Source organism: Lepisosteus platostomus, chromosome 12 (assembly GCF_059453375.1).
Source record: "Lepisosteus platostomus isolate fLepPlt1 chromosome 12, fLepPlt1.hap1, whole genome shotgun sequence".
NCBI classification, from domain to species: Eukaryota; Metazoa; Chordata; class Actinopteri; order Semionotiformes; family Lepisosteidae; genus Lepisosteus; species Lepisosteus platostomus.
Genome location: NC_142622.1, coordinates 40,151,140 through 40,173,652, shown reverse-complemented (window position 1 = coordinate 40,173,652; position 22,513 = coordinate 40,151,140). Strand labels below are relative to the sequence as shown.

The 22,513-nt window shown below is 37.3% G+C and overlaps 1 protein-coding gene across 1 annotated transcript in view; it reads left to right on the top strand.

Annotated features, from left to right (window-relative positions):
- The window catches only part of ext1b (exostosin glycosyltransferase 1b), a 133,096-nt gene extending 115,233 nt beyond the window's left edge, over window positions 1-17,863 (top strand). The window contains exons 7-11 of the mRNA XM_088601902.1: window positions 137-232; window positions 3,747-3,836; window positions 9,443-9,603; window positions 11,100-11,271; window positions 12,587-17,863. Of these exons, the coding sequence (XP_088458028.1) occupies window positions 137-232; window positions 3,747-3,836; window positions 9,443-9,603; window positions 11,100-11,271; window positions 12,587-12,772 (705 nt within the window). The 3' untranslated portion in view covers window positions 12,773-17,863. The remainder of the gene's footprint in view (window positions 1-136; window positions 233-3,746; window positions 3,837-9,442; window positions 9,604-11,099; window positions 11,272-12,586) is intronic.
- Window positions 17,864-22,513: the final 4,650 nt, after the last annotated feature.

The window sequence follows — 22,513 nt, the reverse complement described above, 5'->3', positions numbered from 1 at the left end:
ACATGAAAAAATGAGTGTAACTATAGAGGAAAAAGATATACTTTTGACCACATTTTTTTTTTGCATTTTTTTAATAGGCTGTCTTAAAACCACAGTGACACATTTCTTTTGTCTTTGTTTTGTTTTACCTTTTCAGATCATTGTTTTATGGAACTGTGATAAGCCGTTACCAGCTAAACACCGGTGGCCAGCCACAACTGTGCCCGTCATCGTGATTGAAGGAGAGAGTAAGGTAGAGTAACACTAAAGCCACTGTTTTGTTTTCCTTACTATTCTTCTTATGCCCAAATACTATCAGAATTAACATATCATTATCTGGCCTCTGTTTTGAAAGGTTTTGAAAATTATCTTAAATTTCAAGAAAAAAATGTTTTTTTCTGCCATGGGGAAAAAAAATGCTTTCCTGAAGGCTAAGCCACAAGGAGCTGTACAAGCAGTTGAGTGATGCAGGCTTGGTCAGTCACCCATTGAAATGGAAGCAATAGGGTTGCTGTTCTTAATCCATAGTCTCCCACAAGACAAAATAGGACGTTTGTCTTGAACGTGCACTGCACTTTTCTGATGTGGGCTAATTGTTTACTTATGGGGAGTAAGCACCATACACCAACTGCTGGATGCTTAAGACAGTTCTGAGACCATATCTCTAAAGCACTTTTTAATGCCTTTTTGATATTTCTTAATTGAGTAACAGAATTCCAATTTTCTTTGAGTCAGAATAGTAGTTTCTCTAAGCCAAGCTCTGTAGCTATCCCAAAAATACTCTCTTTAAAGCATAAATTAAGACTGTCTGTTTTACAATCTTTGCAGAAAATAGAGGAAGGTGAGTCTCCCTTTGAACTTTTGTTTTTTCCAGTTGGTTTTAGGATTAAGGAAGTTTTCTGCTAGAAAGAGTATTTCCTTGGTGTCTGGTATCTTGCCACCAAGTGATCGGTGTTCTGTTTCTTATATAATAGCTTTATTTAAACTCGAAATGGGAAAAGCTGAGGAGGTGTTGTCTTCTATTAATACAGCTATATCACATTTTGTTCACAAGCAGTTATTGTCTTAACAAAACTCATGCAAAAAAAAAAGTTTCTTGTTGTGCCAAAACGCCTGCACTTGTGACTGTGCCTTGAGAAAGTAGTGCATTTGCAGTAATGTATTGAACTATTTCTTTCAGGCCAAGTAGTCCTTTGTGTGATGTTGATGGTTCATTTACAGTAGGTTTTCATTCAACAAAATGCACGGTGTTTAAATCACAATTGACAATGTAGATGAAAGCAGGGAGCTCAAAATTCATACTTCTTTCCAGTTTAAACAGATTGGGAATACATTTATTCAGAGAAATTGATTTATGACTGTCTGAAGGTATGATTACAGCATAGTTTTGTGCAATGCCTAAAAGTTGTCAAAAGTTAGTCATTGTTATGTTGAGTATTTCATGGACAAATATGGAAATTACCTATGTTAATGTAAAAAACGTCCCTTAATATTGTCCCTTAGTACAATGTCATTCATGGCATAATAGCAAAAATGTTTTTGCTATTATGCTATGAATGATATGATACTTTTATTGGATATCTAAAGTGCTGTTTTTCCAGTAATTAAATTAACATATTAATTAAATTAGTCAGGCTCAGGTGTGAAAAGCTTATTTTTACGGGGCTGTAACAATTATCTTTGCTCAATAAATGATTTATCATTCTTCAGTAAAAACCATATAAATCTCTGACTCTAGCACAATGGGTGTTTTGACAAGACTGTATTGCTTGGTTATGATCACTCAGGCTTCCTCTTGCTCTTGAATTTTTTTATATTATTGAATTATTTATCTAATTGTAAAACTGCAGATTGCCTTGATGTTCCATGGTGTTTGTTTTGTGTTTTCATGCCTGAGAAAATGGATTTGGAGCTCAATTTCAGAGGGACTTCTGAGACTAGAGCTGAAAGTCAAATCTAGTTTGAAACCAAACCAGTTTTGGCTCCATCTAATTGGCATACAGTTCTGTGCCTTGGTTGCCATGGAAACTCTGGTAGTCATCTCTCCTGTTGTTAGGGAAAATGGGTGATTTCTGAAAACTAATTGCATTTTGTAATGTGGATACCTGTCCTGTGTACTCTTAAAGTATTCTTCAGAGGATTAAAAACCTTGACTTTTATCTGCTCTTTCCTCAGCTTGTGGTACTCGAGGTCTGCTCAAGCTATGCGAAATTTCATTGACAACAGAGATATTATGGAAACATGCTTGGTACATACCTGTGTGTTCACGTGGAGGTAGTCTGTGATAGAATAAGACAGGTGCCCAGCAAAGTGCAAGATTTCAGCAGTATTCCAATACTTCTCCTTCAAGCATGCATGCAATTTTGATTTCCTGTTCTGCAGCACACAGGCCAAATGTTTCGTTTTTGTTTACCACACAGATTTGCAATCATTTAAACCATTTGCACACCATTCAGTTTGGGTCTATTTTGCATGTCCCGTCTTAGTTTTTTCAACTAAAATTGGCCCTGCCAATGTTGACGTAGAATATCGGCTTCTCCTTTTTTTGAAGAAGCATAACTTCTGTGGTTAGTCCTTTCTGCATAGCGGTACTGGTTGTCAAAAATAAAGCCAGAAAAACAAAAACCTGACCCGTCTGCATTTTGACTTTTAACATCATGTGTTGGCTGGTGTGCTTTTTGTGTCTTAGTGCTATTTCATAATCAATAGGTTTAAAAAGAGCAAAATACCTGTTGTGAGGGAATGACCTTCAATGCAATGAGTTGGTTTCAAAAGAATGAAAAAAAAAAACACAATCAGAATGTATTCATGTGCATGTGGGTGTTGGGCTTATCCTCAAGGAAATCAACAAAAGCTAAGAGCTGCTCTTTAAATAACCTTTTGAATGTTAAGTGGATAGATTTGTACCTTCACTACAGCTGCAGAAAAGGCAAGCTTATGAGGAATGTTTCTGCTTTATGTCCCTCACAACAGTTTCATAATCAAAATTGGGGATCGCTAAATAGATTGTCTGAGTCAGGCAATTTATTTTTTGCGAGTTTGGAATATTAAACATTGGTTTTAGCAAATCTGGAAATATTGTAAAAGTGGCACTGGATTTTCGAGTGTGTTTCTAATGGTCGGAATGACAAAATATTATTTTTGAAACATCCCAAAAATGTGCTTAACACATAATGATGCAGAGAAATCCAGATCCATGCACTTCTGGCAGGTGTCTTGTTAGTCAGAGGATGTGGGGTTTTCTTCCGTTCACCTGCTACCATTTGTGTAAATTTAACCAGGACTCTGGGGGTTAACACCCCTACGGTTTTCAAAAAGTGCTGTGGGATCTTTCATGGCCATGAAGTCAGGACTTTGACTGAAACTCTTATCTGGAGGACAGCACCTCCTATAGCTGAGTGTGCCCTGTCACCATACTAGAGCACTGGTTTGGAAATTTCTGGTTCAGAAGTTCATCTGTTGTTCCATCAATACCACTTATAGTAGCTTTAGAGGTCTGACATTCTAGTCCTCACTGTACCAGGTAGGCCCCAGTCTTGCTTAGCTTTAAAGATCTAATGGCCCAAGAGTCAGTAACTCCGTTGCCTATAATGCTTTCATGGCTACAGCTGAACACAGTGAGCTAAATGTCCATGCCTTCTCAAGTCCATTACATTTGTTAAATGTTTTTTTTTCACAGAAGTGAAAAAGGATTGATGTTTATTTCGTCTGTTACTTCTTTCCCAGCTGTATTTTATGTAGTAATTCTATAGTCTGTCTCATTGCAGGTAATGAGCAGTCGTTTCCAGCCCTATGAAACTATAATCACCGATGCTGTGCTGAGCCTTGATGAAGATACAGTGCTTTCAACCACAGAGGTGAGTGCTGCGTTTTTCTGTGGAAAATGGGGGGGGGGCTTAAAGTTTGCTCATTCTCTTGTTTATCCTTGCCTGTCAATTTGAGAGTTTTTAATGATCACTGAAATGTGACTGGAATGATTTACATTTGTCAGAAATCCCTTACATGAGGAGTTGCCTTCATTTTATTTTAATTCACAGGCAAAAGAAGCATAATGCTCAATTTACCTCATACCACCGCTACAGGACAGCTTTTGATGTTGGAAAAAGGGTGATGTGTGGTTAAATTTTTCTGAGTGTGGTGAAAGCTGAATTATAGTTATGAGCTGCTGTAGTGCTGTCGTGAGTGTACCTGCCAGAATTATTGGAGAAATGTATTAAACCAAGAGTTCCCTTCAGAAAGTGGTATCAACACATTCACACATTCTTGCTTCTTATTTTACCTTATTTATTTATTGTTTTGACTTATGTAGCGTTGGTCTAAAGTCACTCACAGAGGAGATTATCTGTATCTGGACTGTCAGCAGCTCTGCCAAGCTGTCTCTCACAGGGAGCTTTGTGCTAATGAGTCTTTCTTCTGCAGTGTCTTTAAAGGAAGCCCACTTCTAAACCGAGCACATGCAGACACACATTCTGCTGCTGAACATCACATCCTTTCATGATGAAGTGTTGCTTTGCTACCAGATCAGCACATGGTGTTGTTGTTGTTGTTGTTGCTGCTTTTTATTGCAAGGGCTGAAATCATTTAGTGAGGTGATTTTGTGTATGATTTTTTGAGTGACTCATTTAAATGATCTGAGCTCGGTTTTGTGGTATTGGCATCTAGATAAAAGACTTCTGTTTCACATGCTCAGAAAATATTGTACAGTTCTTCTAAAAGCAGTTGGTAACTGGACTTAACTACAGACTTAAGTCCATTTACTCATTTTGGATATGGGATCATGTTAAAAGTTTCTAAATATGAAAAATATGAAAGTGAGATTGCGCTTTTAAGTATGCTGTCAATACAGAGTTGAATTTAAAATGTCTTATTTGAATTATTTAAAAATGAATGAAAATATTTGTTTTTTGGTAAAAATGTGTTCATACTGTAGGTTTCTTATGGGATGCTACAGTTTAGGGCATACCACTCCTCGTTGGAACTAGTGTCCCAGTTCTTTTTTTCCTTTCAAACAAATAAGGCAGAACTCCAAAATCCCACAACCAAAGCTGTACTGTACAAGCAAAAATAGGTCAGACAAGCTTCTTTGTACTATGGTGTAAAGAATGTGTTTGTCTTTTATCCTTGTATAGAAATGTTTGAAGTGACACCATCACTAGATCACTAGGAACATAGCTACCTCTGTCCCTGTAGGGTTGCTTCGATGAGTATGAAAAGAAAATCTATCCATCCCCAAGAACCTGATAATATTACATCAGATTCTGTTACACATAACTATTTTGCCCCCCCAAGTAAATGTTTTCTAATGACAAAAGCTAATTTCAGGCACTGACTGCATAAAATGTGACTTAGAAAATGTGAACACCTTTTCCCTTTTACTTAGTTGTTGATTTAAAGTATGTTAACTCAAGAAACACTGTAGCTGTGTTTAACATGTTTGAATGTAACTTCACTTGCTTATTGTATTCCATTGGTATCATGTATTTTGATACTAGAAAACTGAAAATATTATTACTTTATTTGGTCACAAAGTCTGTTCTGCATGCTACTGTTTCATGTTGACAAAACTTGAGTAAACAAGATCAGGCTACACAAAGACTTAACATACTGTAGCTTGCTTTCCTGGTTTCCTTTTCCATGCTGTTTGTCAAGATAACTCAGACAGGCATGAGAAGCCTCAGCATTTTCCCCATTACAGGGACTTATGTAAACTCTGGTTAAGGGCTGTTGAACATTTGAAATGCTTGCCGGAACTAGGAAATAAGATTTATTTTTACCTTTGAGGGCTTCATCAGTGTCTGTCTTCAGTGTATTGCTTCCTCAATGCTGTTCCACAACTTAAAACAGTCATATTTTGCACGTGCTCTGTTAAATCATTTTAGATGTTTTAATTACAAAACAGTATTTAAATGTTTATTTGGAATGAATGCCAAACTTAAACCAGTGACTTAAGTACCAAATATATTTATCCATTTGCAGAGAATTTAACTTCAATCATTATGTACGCTTCCTCTGGGATTGAATGATTCCTTTTACCAGTTTTATTGGTTAACACTTATTTGTAAAAACTGATGTTATGTGGTAAAACTATTGTGGTAAAATAATTAATCAAAAATCCGCCAGCAACAGCTTTCTTCCAAAGTGAGAATCTTTGGACCTTTTTTCCCCTCTGACTTGTTGTAGAATACAGTTTCACATCAGTGTCACAACAGTATGTCTGAATAACTTATTCATCAGCTTGTTAAATAATGTATTCAGGAAACATTGCTAAAGAGAAAATAGGGGATCAGTGCCATGCTACTGGCTAATTAGACATAGCTTCCGCAATTAACACTTTCCTCCTTCAGGGTGTTGGGTTGCCAAACGTATTTGGCTTCATCTCATTACAGAAAGTAATTCAAATCTATATAATACCAGCAGGGTAGTAACATTCTGCTTAGTCTAATCTTAATTTTATAGTGCAGTTCCTGTATTCCACAGCAATACGAGTCAAGTACATCATGTTTAGAATGCTGTCTTTGTTTTAAATGATGGTCCGTTATGCAACACAAAGATATCAAATCAGTGAAATCCGTTCCTCAGATATGTTTACTCCGATTCGAAGAAGCAAGAGAAAAGGAAAGATTCTGGTAGAATGAATTTGAAGATTTTGGGGCTTCAGAAAAGATGCCGTTGTCTCTTCAATTAAACAGGGCATCTGGGGGTATCTGGCAGGAAAGATGGCATGCCATCAAATTCAGCAAGAAGGTCATAGTTCTATAAAGATTCCCCCTGTGGAGAACAGGCCTTGTAATTCACAAAACCATTTCAGAATTTGGAGAACGTCGTCATCCCCGGGTGTTTTTTCCTGGTATTTTTCCTTTGTAAAAAAAAATTCAGTTTAGAGTTGAGTCATTTGAAAGGTCAGTTTTCAGACCAGGCAGCTGAGAGGGCTATCCATCGTTTGGATGTTTGGTTATTTTGTTGTTTTGTTTAGTTTGGATGTCTTATGTTACTTACTTGGCATACATCAGAAGCCCTTCCTGACTTGCACGACCACAAAGCTTAAACAGCGTGGTTTGAGAGGGCCACATTGGCTCTCCTAGCATCATAAATCTTGAAAGTGTTTATACACGTGCAACCTATGTGTATGTCGGAATTCTGTCATAAGAACATATTCATATCTTTTTGTAATTTGTAAGCAATTTGTGCTTTAAAAAGAAATTAAGCTAGATTTGTTTCATTTCATTACCTGGTATCTTTATTAAATTAAAGTTTCCTTTTTTAACTTTGTGCCCTTTCGCCCACATTTAACTGTACTTTACATTAAATTAGGTAGGACATCACAGCAGTCTTCAAAAGCTTCCGCACCTTCTTTGAAGAGCTGCTTTTTTTTGCACTGTAGGAAAATAAGCAACCTAGCTTGGCATTTCACATTTCATTGCGTTGAGTCTTCATCTTGCCTTCATTCTCCTTCATTTCTCTTCAAACTATTTTGATGAAATAGTTTATGGCAAATCCAGATTGGTGGGGTTTAAAACAAATTGTATTTTTTAATGAAATAACATTTATTCAGTCTCACCACTGAGCCCAATCCGTACAACCCCTCTCCCGATTTGCACTGTGCTCCAGGCTAAAAAGAAGTTTTCGTGTCTGTATGCAGCATGTGTCTTAAGTATGTCCTTGGATTGTTGTGTTGTTGTGCCAGAACTGAGTTTGATATTCTCTGAGGTTTTTAATGCTGCAATAAGAATGGGCAAGTCCCTAGTGTGTGATAGATCTATTTTTTTTGTTATACTTTGATGAAAGAGATAACCTGCTGCTTTAAAAAAAAATGCTTGGTAGTAGTTTGAATCTCTGCCTTGATAAGCCAATGTATAAGGCAGTTATAGATATACTTGTGTATCTACATATGTGTTTGTGTAAGTTAATACTGCATATGTAAAACAATCTTCATTTATCCGGTATGTAATAATGCAGTTTTGTAAATGCTTCACATTTTAATTTGTACTGTATGTGATAAAATAGTTAATGGAAATGAAATGTCTTTATAGCTTACTTTAACACTGCAGTCAATATAGATGTTTTTTTACATCATTCCAAATCTGACTTGTGCTTAACTGTGCTTTTTAAAAGTTATTTCAACCCGGAAATTTTGGATTCCTTAGCAGTTGTTTGTCTGTTAGAAACCAGGGTTTTATTACGGAATATGTATTCTTGCTGAATCCTGATAATGGTCATCAGTTACAAATATCTAGCCTTACAGAATAGAGTTACTAATTTTTTATTGTTAACTGTGAATGACGTTTTGTTTGAAACACAATTAAACCACGTGCTTCTGCTTTTTGTGAAGTTCCCATGCAGTAGACATAGTCTGTCAGGTGAAATATGTAAGGGAGTGTTAAAAAGCTTGTGAAAATCTGGTGTTTTTGTAGTCTGGATTCTGTACTGTAGGTGGTAGTTGTCTGAGAGAGAATATATCTATGTGTTAAATTGAGAAGTAGAACCAATTATTTGTGTTACAGTATGTGATCACATATTAATGTTATCACATAAATAGATAGTGAATTGAAGTTTCAGATTTCAAACTTCAATTATCCTAAAACTAATTTCTAAAAACTTTGTAATATCTCTGCATGTGAGAAAGTAGCATGAAATAGTGCTCTTTTGGGGTTAAACAGCGGGTCCTGGAAATGTTTAAAGTACAGTATGTGAAACTGATAAAATGTTAGAATGGAATTAAAATATCATACTTTATTGTTTACATTTTTAATCTCTTCTCCTAGCTAGAGAAGATGCAATTTTAATTCAGAACAGATATGACACCCTTTTGCTGCCTCAAGAAGGAAAAACAGTAAAAAGAACTTCGTTTTAAGGGAATGCATCAAATAACGTACTTGTTTCTGCATTTATTAATTGCATTCCCATCACTGTTTTCAATGTAAAGCTGCCCGAACAGAGTGCACTAGCTTGGTGAAGTGACAGCACAGCCGCTACTTGCTTGTGTTCTGTTTTCAATGGTGATTGCGCTTGGCCCTCTATCCAAAGACTCCTCACTTGATGTTGGAGAAGTTCCGTTCTGGAGCCGAAACACATGACGGCTTGGTAATTAGTGGTAAAAGTTTGCATAGGCAGACAACGCAGGTGCATATTTTAGCACTTGACCAACTGGAAAGACATTTGTCATGTTGTCTTTTACAGCAACAATAGGTGTACTCTGACCTTCTATCAATAAGTTTATACCTTTTAGCCTGAATTCAGAAAAGTATAATATATCAGAAATAATTCAGCTCAAATGGGAATGATGAGCTTCTCTTTCCAGGGTCAATAAATCTGTCCTTATCAAGCAATTCGGTAAGATTCAGAAGACGAAAATGGCATCACAAGAGTCTGACCATGCATTTGCGATTTTTTTTAATGGCGAGAGGGGGATTTTGACGCTTCAAACCATAACGTGACATTTCTGACATATGCCATGCTTTTGTAGGTGGACTTTGCCTTCACCGTCTGGCAGAGTTTCCCAGAGAGGATTGTGGGATACCCTGCCCGGAGTCACTTTTGGGACAGCAACAAGGAGAGGTGGGGTTACACCTCCAAGTGGACAAATGACTACTCCATGGTTTTGACTGGAGCTGCTATATACCACAGGTAAGAATGTAGCCGACTGTATTTATAACACTGCATGAAGCACACTGCTTCAACCCTTTGTCTTGCCAGAGAAGAAAGAGTTTATAATATCCTGACTAGAATAATGCAGTGTTTATTTTTATAAAGGCATTTAAGCCTTTTTCCTCTTGATATGTTTCAAGCCAAGAATGCTTTCCAAGCTTCTTCCTGTCTAGTCATGTGCAAAACTTGTGGTGCTGTTTTATATTTTGAAAACAGCAGATTATTACGCACCAGTTAGGGTGAAACTTTATAAGGCAGTAAAGGTGCAGCCAAATTGTACTTATTTAATCAATTTAATGAATTATTTTTTTTTAAACTGTTGTAGCCCAGCTGCACTCAATGTTTCACCCCAGAACAAGCCATTCGAGCTGTTAGAAACACTGTTTGCACTCAGAATCAGGTTAACATCCTGAACTGTTTCAGAGCTTGTTTCTGTTATGCTTTTGTGAGATGCATACAGTCTGAGTGTGCATGTTACAGAACTTTGTTTTCAATATATATTTCCTTTGACAAACTGGCAATTTGCAAGTTTTCTAGTCTGTATAGAGAATCCCTAGAGTAGTTATAGATGCTCCCCAATACAATGAATATAAATGCATACTGCTCTCTATATAAACTAGTCAAATTCCTTCAGATTTAATAGCAATAAAATTCGTACTTCTTAAAATATTTGTCAGAGGAAGTCTTCCAATTACTTCTGGAGTCTAAACACAAAGTACCATTGCAAAACGTTTTTCTTAGGTTTAACAGTTAATACATGTGCAAAATAAACATAACTAGCTCTACATAACCTCGCAACCCTAGCTTCCTTTAGAAAAAAATCTCAGCATTTTTTTATTTGTATTCTGCGCAAGTGGGTGTTCGTGTGTTCATTACACTGTTTCTCATCTCAGGATTGTAGGGTTTCAGAGAGGTCATACTCTGGATGTCTTCTTATAAGAAAGTAACCTGAGACCTCTATTCTTTCTTGCAAGTTTTATAGTATATTCACTGAACTCCTGCCAAGGTTAATTAAACAGGCACTGCCTAACAAGAAATGACTATAGGAAAACTATAATATGAAGGTATTTATGTATATGAACACACAAGCTAGAGATGGTTACAGTCCTGTGCCCCTACACCTTGATCTCATGTTGTCTTGTGTTTATTTCTGTTTATTACTTTCCCCAGCATTCACTGTTGAGGAAATTCAGAAAACTCCTTTTTAGAATTCCCAAGAAGACAGATTCATTTTATAAAAAGGAGGCATTTACAGCTAAGCACAACACAAAAGCAGGATAGTTTGACTTGAAATAAATGAACTTATAGTGGAAGTGCATGCACTGATATCTGATATCTTTTCTTGTCAACACCACAGGAAATGTGACATTTTGAGCAGGTCACTGGTAAACTTAGAATGCTTGAACTCTTGTGATTGTTTTTTTTTTATTTCGATTTAAGCCATCTTAAAAATTCCTCTTGGTGTTTCACTTTAGATACTACCACTACTTGTATACAAATTACCTGCCTGCTAGTCTGAAAACCATGGTGGACCAACTGGCCAACTGCGAGGACATCCTGATGAATTTCCTTGTGTCGGCTGTCACCAAACTACCACCAATTAAGGTGACACAGAAGAAGCAGTATAAGGAAACCATGATGGGACAGGTAATGGAGTGTTCGTTGTAGAAGGGAGAGCTACAGGCTGATGAACATCGGCCCAGATATCACTTTGGAAAACAGCGCAGGCTGTTTTGTAGCAAAGAGGGCCAGTCTGTTTCATTTTCAAGAAAGAGCTTTTGGAATTGGCCACCAAAAAAGATCAGAATGAGCAATATCGGGCGGTGATCTGGACTCACTTTTGAAGCTTGCATGATGTTCTGTCCATGTTTTTCTCCTAGACATGTTTGGCAAGCTCTTTCAGAAGCGGTACATTTCCACACCTATGCAGTTCTGATGCAGTTACCCCACATTTGATAACATGAGAAGCGATGACACTTCATAGGAGTTTTGCATTAAGATGTGTATTTATTCAACGGCAACAAAAGTCCATTTTACTACTACAGCTCCACTTACTACTGTGTACTTGACTGGGATACATTTTGGAATAAAACATTTGATTTAATTCTATGTATTCCTGTTAACCGTACCAGTTCCAAAGTTGATTTTGGTGTGCTTTGATGCAGCACCATATAGGCCTGGGCTATATCGACCATTTTGAGTAGATCTCATTTTGATGTGGTTTTAGACTTAATATTCGCAAGAAAAGTACATCACAGAGTGCTCCTGTTTGTTCCTCATGATCGTGAACGTGTCTTAAAGGGATTACTATCTTTGTGATGGTTCCTTAACTTTTGTTATCACAGAAATATTGGCCATTCAGCTCTTAACAGCATCTTTTTATCTATAAAGAAAAAGAAAATCAACATCCAGAAACACAGCAGAATGTAATTTTGTAGTGCATTAAAAGGAAGCAAGTCAAAGGCACTGTGACTAAAGCATTTTTTTCATGTCACTTAGAATTAGAATAAGTATACCGTTCTGTCATCCTTGAGGGAAAATAAAAGCATACACAACGCCAAGCCTAGCATTTGTTCTGTGTTCCATAGGGAACATAACTTTTTATTTTAAACAGTGTATTGTCAAATATCCATGGTGAAATCACAAGGTTGTCCTATATTTTTCCGGAGCATATCAAGCTTTTAGAAACCTTATGAATACTGACTCTTGAAGACTTTTTTTTTGAATTGGCAGCTTTTCCAGGGCACTTTCTGTAGTCCCTTGCACCTTAACTTTGCACCAAGAAGACCTAGTATTATTTTTGCTGCCTTTTCTCTTACATGCCACTCAGAAATATTCTTTCACACTTTTAGGGTAATGTGATGCCATTTGGGAGATAAAGATAGGTTTAGGGTCATTTTCTGTCTCCACCTGTTCGATCCCGGGATCCTAACCACTCTTCCTTCTCCTCCTCTCCTCGCAGTCCTCCCGCGCCTCTCGCTGGGCCGACCCGGACCACTTTGCTCAGCGGCAGACCTGCATGAACAAATTCGCCAACTGGTTTGGCACCATGCCCCTCATCCACTCCCAGATGAGGCTGGACCCAGTCCTCTTCAAAGACCAGGTGTCCATACTGCGCAAGAAGTACAGGGACATAGAGAGACTCTAACGAGCTCTGCACCGTGGGGCTGGGGGGGAGGGAGGAAAGGTGGGGGAGACCACATGGGGTCTCTGAGCAGCACCGTCGTCCTCTGGCCTTGTGGCACCCCAAGAAGACTGCACCCATCACCATGGAAACCGGCTGGACGTTTCCTGTGTGCAGCAGGACCAGCTTGCTCTGCGGCCCTGGACAAGCAGAAGCATTGAATCGGAGGGAGGTCGTGGTGCTGGCATTCAAAAATGATCTCTTCCACCTCCCCAGGCCTCGCCACCCTGCGCCCCTGTTCTTCAACTATGCAGATTTTATTTAAGGAAGGCAGATTGTCTGAAGAGACCTCCTTTTTTGTTTTGGTTTGATTATCCCTTTTTGTTTTGTTTTGATTATCCATTTTTTTTTTCCCAAGCACTATTCCCACTCGAGTCAGTCTTGATTTTTGCGAACAGAAGGGAAGCCAGCTTCTGTGGAAATTGTGCGTTTAATGTGCCTAGAGAGCAAAAAAGCAAGGAGAGCAAGGTGATGAAAGTGTACATGGACAAAGAAATGAAAACATAACCAAAACCTTGGCAGAATCCTTTCCTTACTTCTCATCGTTTGCTTGATCACCTTGTTTTGGAATGGGTATTCCCAACACTAAAGGTTTATGAATAATCTGTGTCATATCTCAGTTCATTAAGGATAGTGCCAGAATTGGCCATCACATTTTTTAAAGTATTTTTAACTTTAGAAAATCTGTGTATTAAATTAATTAAATTAAATTCACTTTTCATTTGGTTGCCCATTTCAATGCTGACATGAGGACATTTTTCTGATGAATTAAAGAAATGGTACGGAGTAATCTATATCATATTCTCATAGCAGGAGGGAAGGAATTGGAAATGTTATCTTTTAATGTAGAAACTGTAAGAAATAATTTGAACTGTGTAGCCATCACAAAAGGGATTTAACTTTTCCTTCTCTGCTGTCTTCTATAAATGAATGATAAGAGGTCTTTACTGAATGAAGAAGGAGTTGGGGGGGGTTCTGTCTTTGTTGATCATCTCTAATTTTAAAGACTTTCAAGTGTGGAAAAATGAAAGAACATATTCATCATAGCCTTTAAACTGGAGTACATCTTGGATCATTTTCAGTTTTTGTTATGTTTTTCTTATAGAAAATGATTCTAGCAGCTCACAAATGAGAGGAAGGAAATAAAAATTGGAAAACATTGTTCAAGTCTGTTAGTTGCGTTGTAAAGTAAAAACATGCACAGATCTTTGACTCTTCGTACAGGGGCAAAGGAGAAATTTTCTAGATTTAAGGTTTCATACATAAAAATAGAAGCACATCACAACTTCTTCTGGGTAGCAAGCTCAGGTATCAAATGGAGAACTGAAAGGTTTTTGAAATCCTGAGAAAAGTAGTGTATCCATCATAGGTAACAACCATAGCAGAAAAATTGGAGGAAAGCCTTTGTGTAGGGCTATATCCATTTGTGAATAAGTATGCTTAAATAGCATTTCCCAATGTGAACAGTGACAGGTACTGCATGGGCAGCCTATGACAATGCAATGCAGTAGTTGAGTTTCTGGCTCTGAATTATTTAGACTGTGAGCAAATTCATCCAAAGAAGCTGGTGGTAGTTCTGTGGATGAAAGGATAAAGGACATCATCATAATTTGCTCACATATTCCAATTAATATTTTCTCAAACTGGGAACTACATGCTGAAGATAGTCTGTTTCATGTAGTCCTCTTGATTTTTTTTTGTTATTTTTTTACCGTTACCATTATAAGTCATTTCATTAAAGAGACTAGATCAAGACATTACGCACCAAATTCCGGAGTTTATGTACAGTGTTATTTTATGTCCAGTCCTGCCATTTTAATGTATCCTTGAGGAAATACTATTTGGCACAACACCAAGCACAAGAGAGAGTGGTCATCAACACAGCGGTGTCTAGCAGATTCATCCTTTGTGTCATGCAGAAGACAAATCCATTGTTTGGGGATGTTTAAATTTGCCAGGGTACTGGATGTGTATGCCGCACCTACACTTTTTTTTTTAGCTGCAGAAATACGATTTCGAAGCGGAAGTTAAAAACTGTGATAGTTAAAAGTTAAATCATACATTGATTTTGTAAGTCCCGATAGAAGATGGCCCTTAACGGTTATTGAGAGCTTGTAATACCTGCACTGATAGCAAAGTGCACTCACAGCAGATAGTTATATGACCACAACTCCCTGCCCTCCGACATTTGCAGTTTGAAAACCATGCCTGTAAATATGCACTAGAGAGGAATGAGCTCTAAGTCTTCATCTTGGATCATTTCATGTCTCTGCATACACGCGTGCTTCTGGGTTCTTGTGTTTTGTTCATTCATTTCAAGGGAATGGTGCTCTGACAAGGGTAGTTCCTTGTTATAATCTTTACTAAAAGTTCTATTTTTTAAGAGTGGGGGCTATGTTAGCCTTTGCTTTACAGGTACTTGAATGTCTGATGACTTGAAGGAGTGCTGTTCAAGTGGCCTTTAGTAAAGGTGACTGAACTTTATTTTAATCAGTGGTGAGCCAAAGAAGAAACTGCAGCCAACTGTGGTTTTCATAACCTAATTCAATATAGTTTGAATGATTTTTTTGTACTTCTCTAGAATAGTAAAGATTTGTTTTCATTGTTTTATTCATCTGTAGATATGATTGGACACATGGTATTAATATAACCAAGGTTTTAACTCATAAATTAAAAGGAAGAACAGAATTTCAGATGACCATTTTCTGGCACTCAAAAGATATACTGTATATATGTATTTATCACAACTATTATAAAAACATTTTTTCCCCAAAATAAAACTATAATATTCCTCCTCACTGTGCATTTTCTCCTCAAATTAAGTAAAAAAAAAAGCTTTATTTAAAGTTGTTTTTTATTTTAAGTTAGAGATCAGCATAAACCAATCAAACCACTTGAGTCTGATTTTAGAAATACAATGTTTATCTGGACGAGAAACTCAGGACATTGTCCTGTATTCTTCATTACTAAACTAATGCCATATATTTTTATAAAAGCTGAAGATCTTTGTGAATTTGAGAGATGTTTATAGATGTTTCAAATAACAGATTTCAATGTTGGATTATAACTGAGCAGACTGAATTGGTGTAGATATAGCAGAGTGGATTACTAATGAACGTGGTTCGTCTGAAACTGATTAGAGTTTGAAGCTCTACAATCTATTTTAATGGCTCACTTCTGGTTAAAGTTGAAGTGTGGATCTCCTTTAAATCACCTTATTTTAATTAATATCAAGCCTTTTATATCTTTAATGCATTAATTTTTAAAAATGTTTTGATCATCTCATATAGGAAATGTCACCCCTGCGTTGTAATTCATTGTATAACCAAATTAGGAAAGCTACAGCAGGCCTTGTCATATTGTACATAAACTTGTATATTTATTTTGACACAGAAAAACAATTGTGTATAGTTTCCGAATGCTTAAAAAACCATTATGGGAATACATAGATGGGGGGAAAAAAATTCTAATGCAAAAAAGCATACCTTATTTTGTATAAGATGTACATTTTTGAAAAGTTTTTTAATATGTTGCCACAGTTTTTTTTCCCCATGAGGTTGCCACATCTTTTCAAGAGGTCCCCCATGCAGGTTAAAAATAACACTTAGTGTAATTACATGCTAACGGAGAGTGAGAAAGATATTACAAAGCCATAGACCTTCTTTTTGCTTCATCTGAAAACTATACAGCTTCTAGGTTCTCCATCGAAGATAGTTTCCTAGGTAGTGCCACCAAAGACTTTGTCCTGCAGATTAATGAACTCTGCTAAATACCTTTCTGTGTGTGTGTGTTCTCATCAGAATGCTAGTAAGGAAAGCATAGGTGAATCTTCCACAAAGTAGCTATGTAGTCTACATCAAATCAGCATTGGTGTCTGTTCTCCATGAACTGACCTGTATCCTTTGCCACATGCCTGTATAAACTCATAACTGTTAATATTTTGTTTTTCATGTTGGCTCTGTTAAAGACACAAGTACATTGTTAGTTGCAGAGGCTACTGAATGAATATATCCACTAAAATTGATGGTGGTGGCTACATTTTCTGAACTTTTTTTTCTGTTCTTTCTATATCAGCTTATCTCTAATTGTTAGTTGTTCTGGTTGCTGTGCAAAACAACTGCAGAAGGCAAACACTGTTGTCTGCCTTACAAAGAACAGTTGTTAAACTTGGCAAGCAATCAGTATTTCAAAGGACGAATATAACGGTCAAAGCAGTTTTACAAATGTGCTGCTTGTTTATTATCAAAGAATTCAGAATGCATATGTGGTAAAAGTATTCTGCCAAATACTTCAACACCAGACCAAATACTCTCCCTAGTGTGTGTAGCATCACTTTCTCTAAACGTGCTATCAAACAACAGCATGACAACCATGCAAGAGGTCAAAATGCAAGTGAGCTCTGTACTTGGCTCTTTAAAAACATATGCAGCAATACTGTTTATCATTTAAAGAACAATTTGCATACTAAAAGGAATGTTTCAGGACCATCAAATATTACATGTACAGTGGTTTGTGTTCAATTGCAAAATTCAAAGCGTGAACCTTCTTTCTCTCATTAGGATAGCCGTCTCACGTGCCTGCACAAAATAGTGACAAAAGACCATTTACATATCTCAGAACTTGTGTTTCTGAACAGTGTGGATGTGCCTTTAATATGAGCCACTATGCTTTCTAGTCTTAAGCAGGTGCTTAGTGCAGTTTTCACTAAGCAGTTTGGGAATTTGTGGTTGTTTCCCCCCCACTAAGACTTTTAAACCTTTCCTTAGTTTACCTTGTCTAACACTGGAGCTATTGCTACATTGGTAACTGACATTCCTACCTTTCTGTGGGAAGGTTTTCTCATTTCTACAGTACAGACATCCAGACATGCATGATTTTGTTTGACTATTTATAATGAGTTATCTCACAAACTGTATTTTATATTTTTATTTCAACCCCCATCTCCCCTGTAATTAACAAGGATTCTGTTGACTTTTATAGAGAGAGAATTAAGAATTAGACAAATGACAATTTTGTAAGAATGATTTTTAAAAAAATAAATCATATTTGATAAAACGATGTGATATGTTGTCTTTTGTTTGGTAACCTTTGGGATTCTTCCTTTCAAGATAATGTAAATTGAGGACCATTGTTTTAAAAACTTAGCTTACTTGCGTACCCTGGTGCTGCTTTAGCCTGATAATTACAAAGGTATTACCCTACTTTCATGCCAAAACAGATTTCTGTTACACTTTACTAACTGTTCTCTATAATACAGCTCATCTACATGATGTTACAATGTTTCTTCTAATGTATTTGAACGGTTGGGTAATGATATGGACTCGGACACTGCTGAAAAATCATTCCTTACAATGAAGACCAGGAATTACTTGGGAAACGGTTCGGCTGAAGTTTTTTAAATTCCTGATTCACGTTTTTGGACCATGGAATACCACATCTGCCACATAGACAATGAAGGGAAACCAAAGTAATTCCCAGTCTCCAGAGTATTGTATTTCACACATCAGTAGGTTGAAGGCCATAAATCTGTTCAATCCTGAGTGGTTTTGATTACAGTATTTACAGTCCTAAATGGTACTGGCAATAGCTGGGTTTACATGCAGTTTAGGAAACCCTGATCCATCTACCAAGATTTATTGCACACAGTTTATGCTGTATACATGGCTTGGATGCATGACATTCAATTATACTTGGAATAATAAAGGACACCTAAACAAAGCACTGCTTCTTGAAAAACGTGTGCAATGAAGCATGACGCTTGGAACCCTCATGGGGAAGAGATTTACATATTCACATGGGTAGTAACAGCAGATATGATTCGACAGTCTATCATTTCTATCTGACTACATTTGGAGTCCAGATGACTTGCATCTGTGGAATGACCTGGTAGACAGTGATATGTAGATGTTTTGATTGTTTGTGGTAATGTTGTCCTTGATCTCCTTTGTTTACTCGCCACAGCTTCATGGTGACCATGGTGTAGGGGCAAGCTCATTTCTTAAGCACTAGTATCTCTGACTCCATACCCCACAGATCTTATTTGGAATTGATTTCCCGGCTTAAAACGGAGATCTTCATCTATACCTTCTTTATATACATTTTAAAATATTTTCAGCAAGCCTTGCTTTCACAGAGGTCAACCCACAGGAGTATTTAACCATTTTTCTACTTGTAACTACCTTTAACATTGAAACGTGGATTGTGTGACAGAAGTGGAAACTACAAGCAACTATTTAAAACGGAGAACAGGAGGTGGCTTCTTACTCAAAGTCCACAAGAACTTTACATCACGTTTCACAGGTCTCTTAAAATCACCAGGTTCTTAAGAACAAGGAAAGGTTTCAACCTGACCCATTAGGCAGACGAAGTTTAATTAATTAATGGCCCAGGTGGAAAGAAAAATAGAAACTGTTGTAATTGCTGATAACCCGGCTTCTATTAACAAAGGCCCGAACTAGATCATTGGCTTACTTGGCTACTTGTAACCAATCAAGTTGAATGGCCTCACATGTTCATAGGCTTTCTTTTGTTCTTCTGTTTCACAGCTATGACAGTAAGTTCTGAGTCATGTTTGGATGTGATTGATTATTGTAATCCAGGGATCATCAGCTATAAATCTTTCACCATGTTTTCAAGGTCACCATTAAAACAGATGTAAGAAACGATTCCAATATGATCAATTAAAGGTGATCATGTCAAATTAAGCGGAGATTCATTACATTAATTTAGAGCTAATCTGGATCTAAAATCTAAGTACTCTTTAGCAGTCTACAAGTAGACTTCTCTTAATTCAACATATTGCTTGGCTAGGTTGACCTATATGACTAACTTGTTTAGTATCCTTGAGGACCAGGGTTGAAGACCCCTGTTCTAATCTCATCAAGGGATACAGTATCTACATGTACACCTTCTTTTAAGTGGTATGAGAGAAGGATGTAACCCCCTATTCACTGAAATCACATACACCAGCGGGATATTGTTCATATTCTGACTTCATGTATCATCAGTCTTTTCCTTATGTATCAGATGTTACATAACATCCAATTGTGTTGCCATAATCATTCACTCACTTTTACACAAAGCGCAGGAATATTTTGTCGATGTATTGTGGAATGTTATATCATATACAGGTGATCATTGCTGTGGTAAATTGGTAATAACAGTGCAACCATTGAAAACCGGCAGGTGTGATTGTGATTTCCGACTCCCTCTGTGGGATACCTACAGTATGATGTATACTGTACGGGGTGTACAGTCATTGATCATGGAAAAATGTTCCTTATATTTAGATTTACTAGATTTAATCCTCCTATCCTGGAGTCCTTGCACTGGCTTCCTGTCAAAGTCCGTGTGGACTTTAAAATCCTCGTGCTCACCTATAAGGCTCTGCGTGGCTTGGCACCTCAGTACCTGTCTGAACTATTATCGCCCTACTCCCATCTCACAACCTTCGCTCTTCTAATTCTGGTCTCCTAACTGTCCCCCAAGCCTGTCTACATTGTATGGGTGACAGGGCGTTCTCCTGTTATGCCCCCTAGCTCTGGAACTCTCTCCCCAAGGATATCAGAGAGTCACCTTCTCTAAACTCCTTCAAATCCAGACTCAAAACCTTCTTTACTTAACTGATTCCATTCTTTACCCCTTTGCTCCTACTATACTTAGTACCATCTGTATATTGTAATTGTATTTTGTCTTGTGTATTCTTTTTATTTATTGTTATTGTCATTCTGTAAAGAGCTTTGAGAAGCCACCTTTAAAGACGCAATATAAAATAGTTTATTATTATTATTATTATTATTATTATTATTATTATTATTAATTGCTCCATGATGCAGTTGAGTAGATATACAAATGAATTTATTAACAACCTACATTTAAAAATACATATATAATACATACATGTATAATATGTTACAATGTGTAACGTTCAAGGTGTGAACATTTCTGTATGGTGAATTCCAAGTTAAAGCAACCATGAAAAAAACTACTGTGCGATTGTACAGCACTATAAACTCGACTCAGACGTCAGTCTGCGACGAAATTATATAAAACTACTGTAAAACCGACGGTAATCTGTATTTCAGTTGATGTGAAGTGTTTACATTTATTGATAGATTAATATTTTGGGGGTATTGATATATTTACAAATATAACTATTATCAAAAACAAAACATCTAGATTAATACTTTAAATATGTTTAGAAGGATCACACGTGATGGGATACTAGTTCTTTTTTTTTGGTACATTTCCTGTCTGAACAAAAGCTCAGAGAATAATAATTGAGAAGCATACATCATGCCATAGCTATTTCTTACATTCGAAAAATGAAAAATTACCCGATGATTGAAACAATTCAGGCAAAATCATACTTGCATGACAGACGTAAAAAAACTGTAACCTAGTTTTGGTAACCTGTAAAACTGTAACCTTGTGAATTCCTCAATCGCGCAAAACGGGTAAGAAGTTTAAATTCACATGCAACTCTAAGCGAAGATGTTTCTTGCACGAATTCAAAACTTGTTGAAAGACACAGCAAATGAAAACCTCCACACTGCCCAGCATTTGGATCTCGCCCCGTTATGCGGAGGCACAGCTGACTGTGAGATTCATGACATCGCAAACCATGTGACACCAGCCCGGGTCTCGGAGATTTCATCCAATAGCCGCTGTTCTACTTTGCATATATTGAAAAAAGGCATTCTGGGGGATATCAGAAAAGACGAGGAAATGTTTAAAAGCATAGACGCCAAAGGCTAAAATAGGATGCGGTGTATGTTTTTTAAAGCCATTCAATAGTCGCCGTACATCTAATGTACAACTACAAGCGAAGAGCCGTGGTAAATGCTCAAACCATCACCGCAGGCCGGGCCAGCTCCTCCGTGGAACGGTATAAATGAGAGACGCCTCGCCTTACTGTTTCGGATGTGAGGGCGAACTGGCTGCGACATCTGTAACTCCCCATTGATCGCTAAGGTTGATTCGGCTGATCTGGCTAGGCGGGTGTCCCCTTCTTCCCTCAACACTCCATGAGCGTCCCTCCCGAAGCCCCGCGCTCGGTGGAAGAGGACCAGACCACACGGGTAAACGAGTAGCTGCTCCCCTGCTAGAATCTCCAAACAAGCCTATTTGTAGGAGAGCCAAGCTCCGAGAGTTCTCGCACATCTCAGTGAGGCGCTGCACGGGGCAGTCTGCCTTCCTTTTCCGGCCGCTTGTCAACGAGAATTTGCATTTTAAAAAAAAGTCAACAGTATAATTTTACAATTACAATTGTGAAGTAGTTGTAAATTACTTCACAACCTCTGGCTTGGAACTGGCTGTTTCCAAACACCAGAAATACATCTAAACACCAGAAATACAAGAAAAAAACACAGGGAGGGCGGAATCATGAAAGAGATACGGAAACAGACAGTTCAACGAGAACTGTCTGTTCTTCAAAGCCAGAGGACTTCACAATTGTAAAAACTTAAAATTATACTGTTGACTTAATTATTGCGGCTTGGTTGATGCAATGAGACTTGTTGTTTTTTGTTAAATAAATGCTTATCTAAACACCAGACATACAAAAAAAAAAGGAGATAGAGTCATGAAGTAAGTAGATACAGGAATAAAACACTTCAAAGCCAGAGGACTTCGCAATTGTAAAAACTTAAAATTATACTGTTGACTTATTATTGCGGCTTGGTTGATGCAATGAGACTTCTTGTT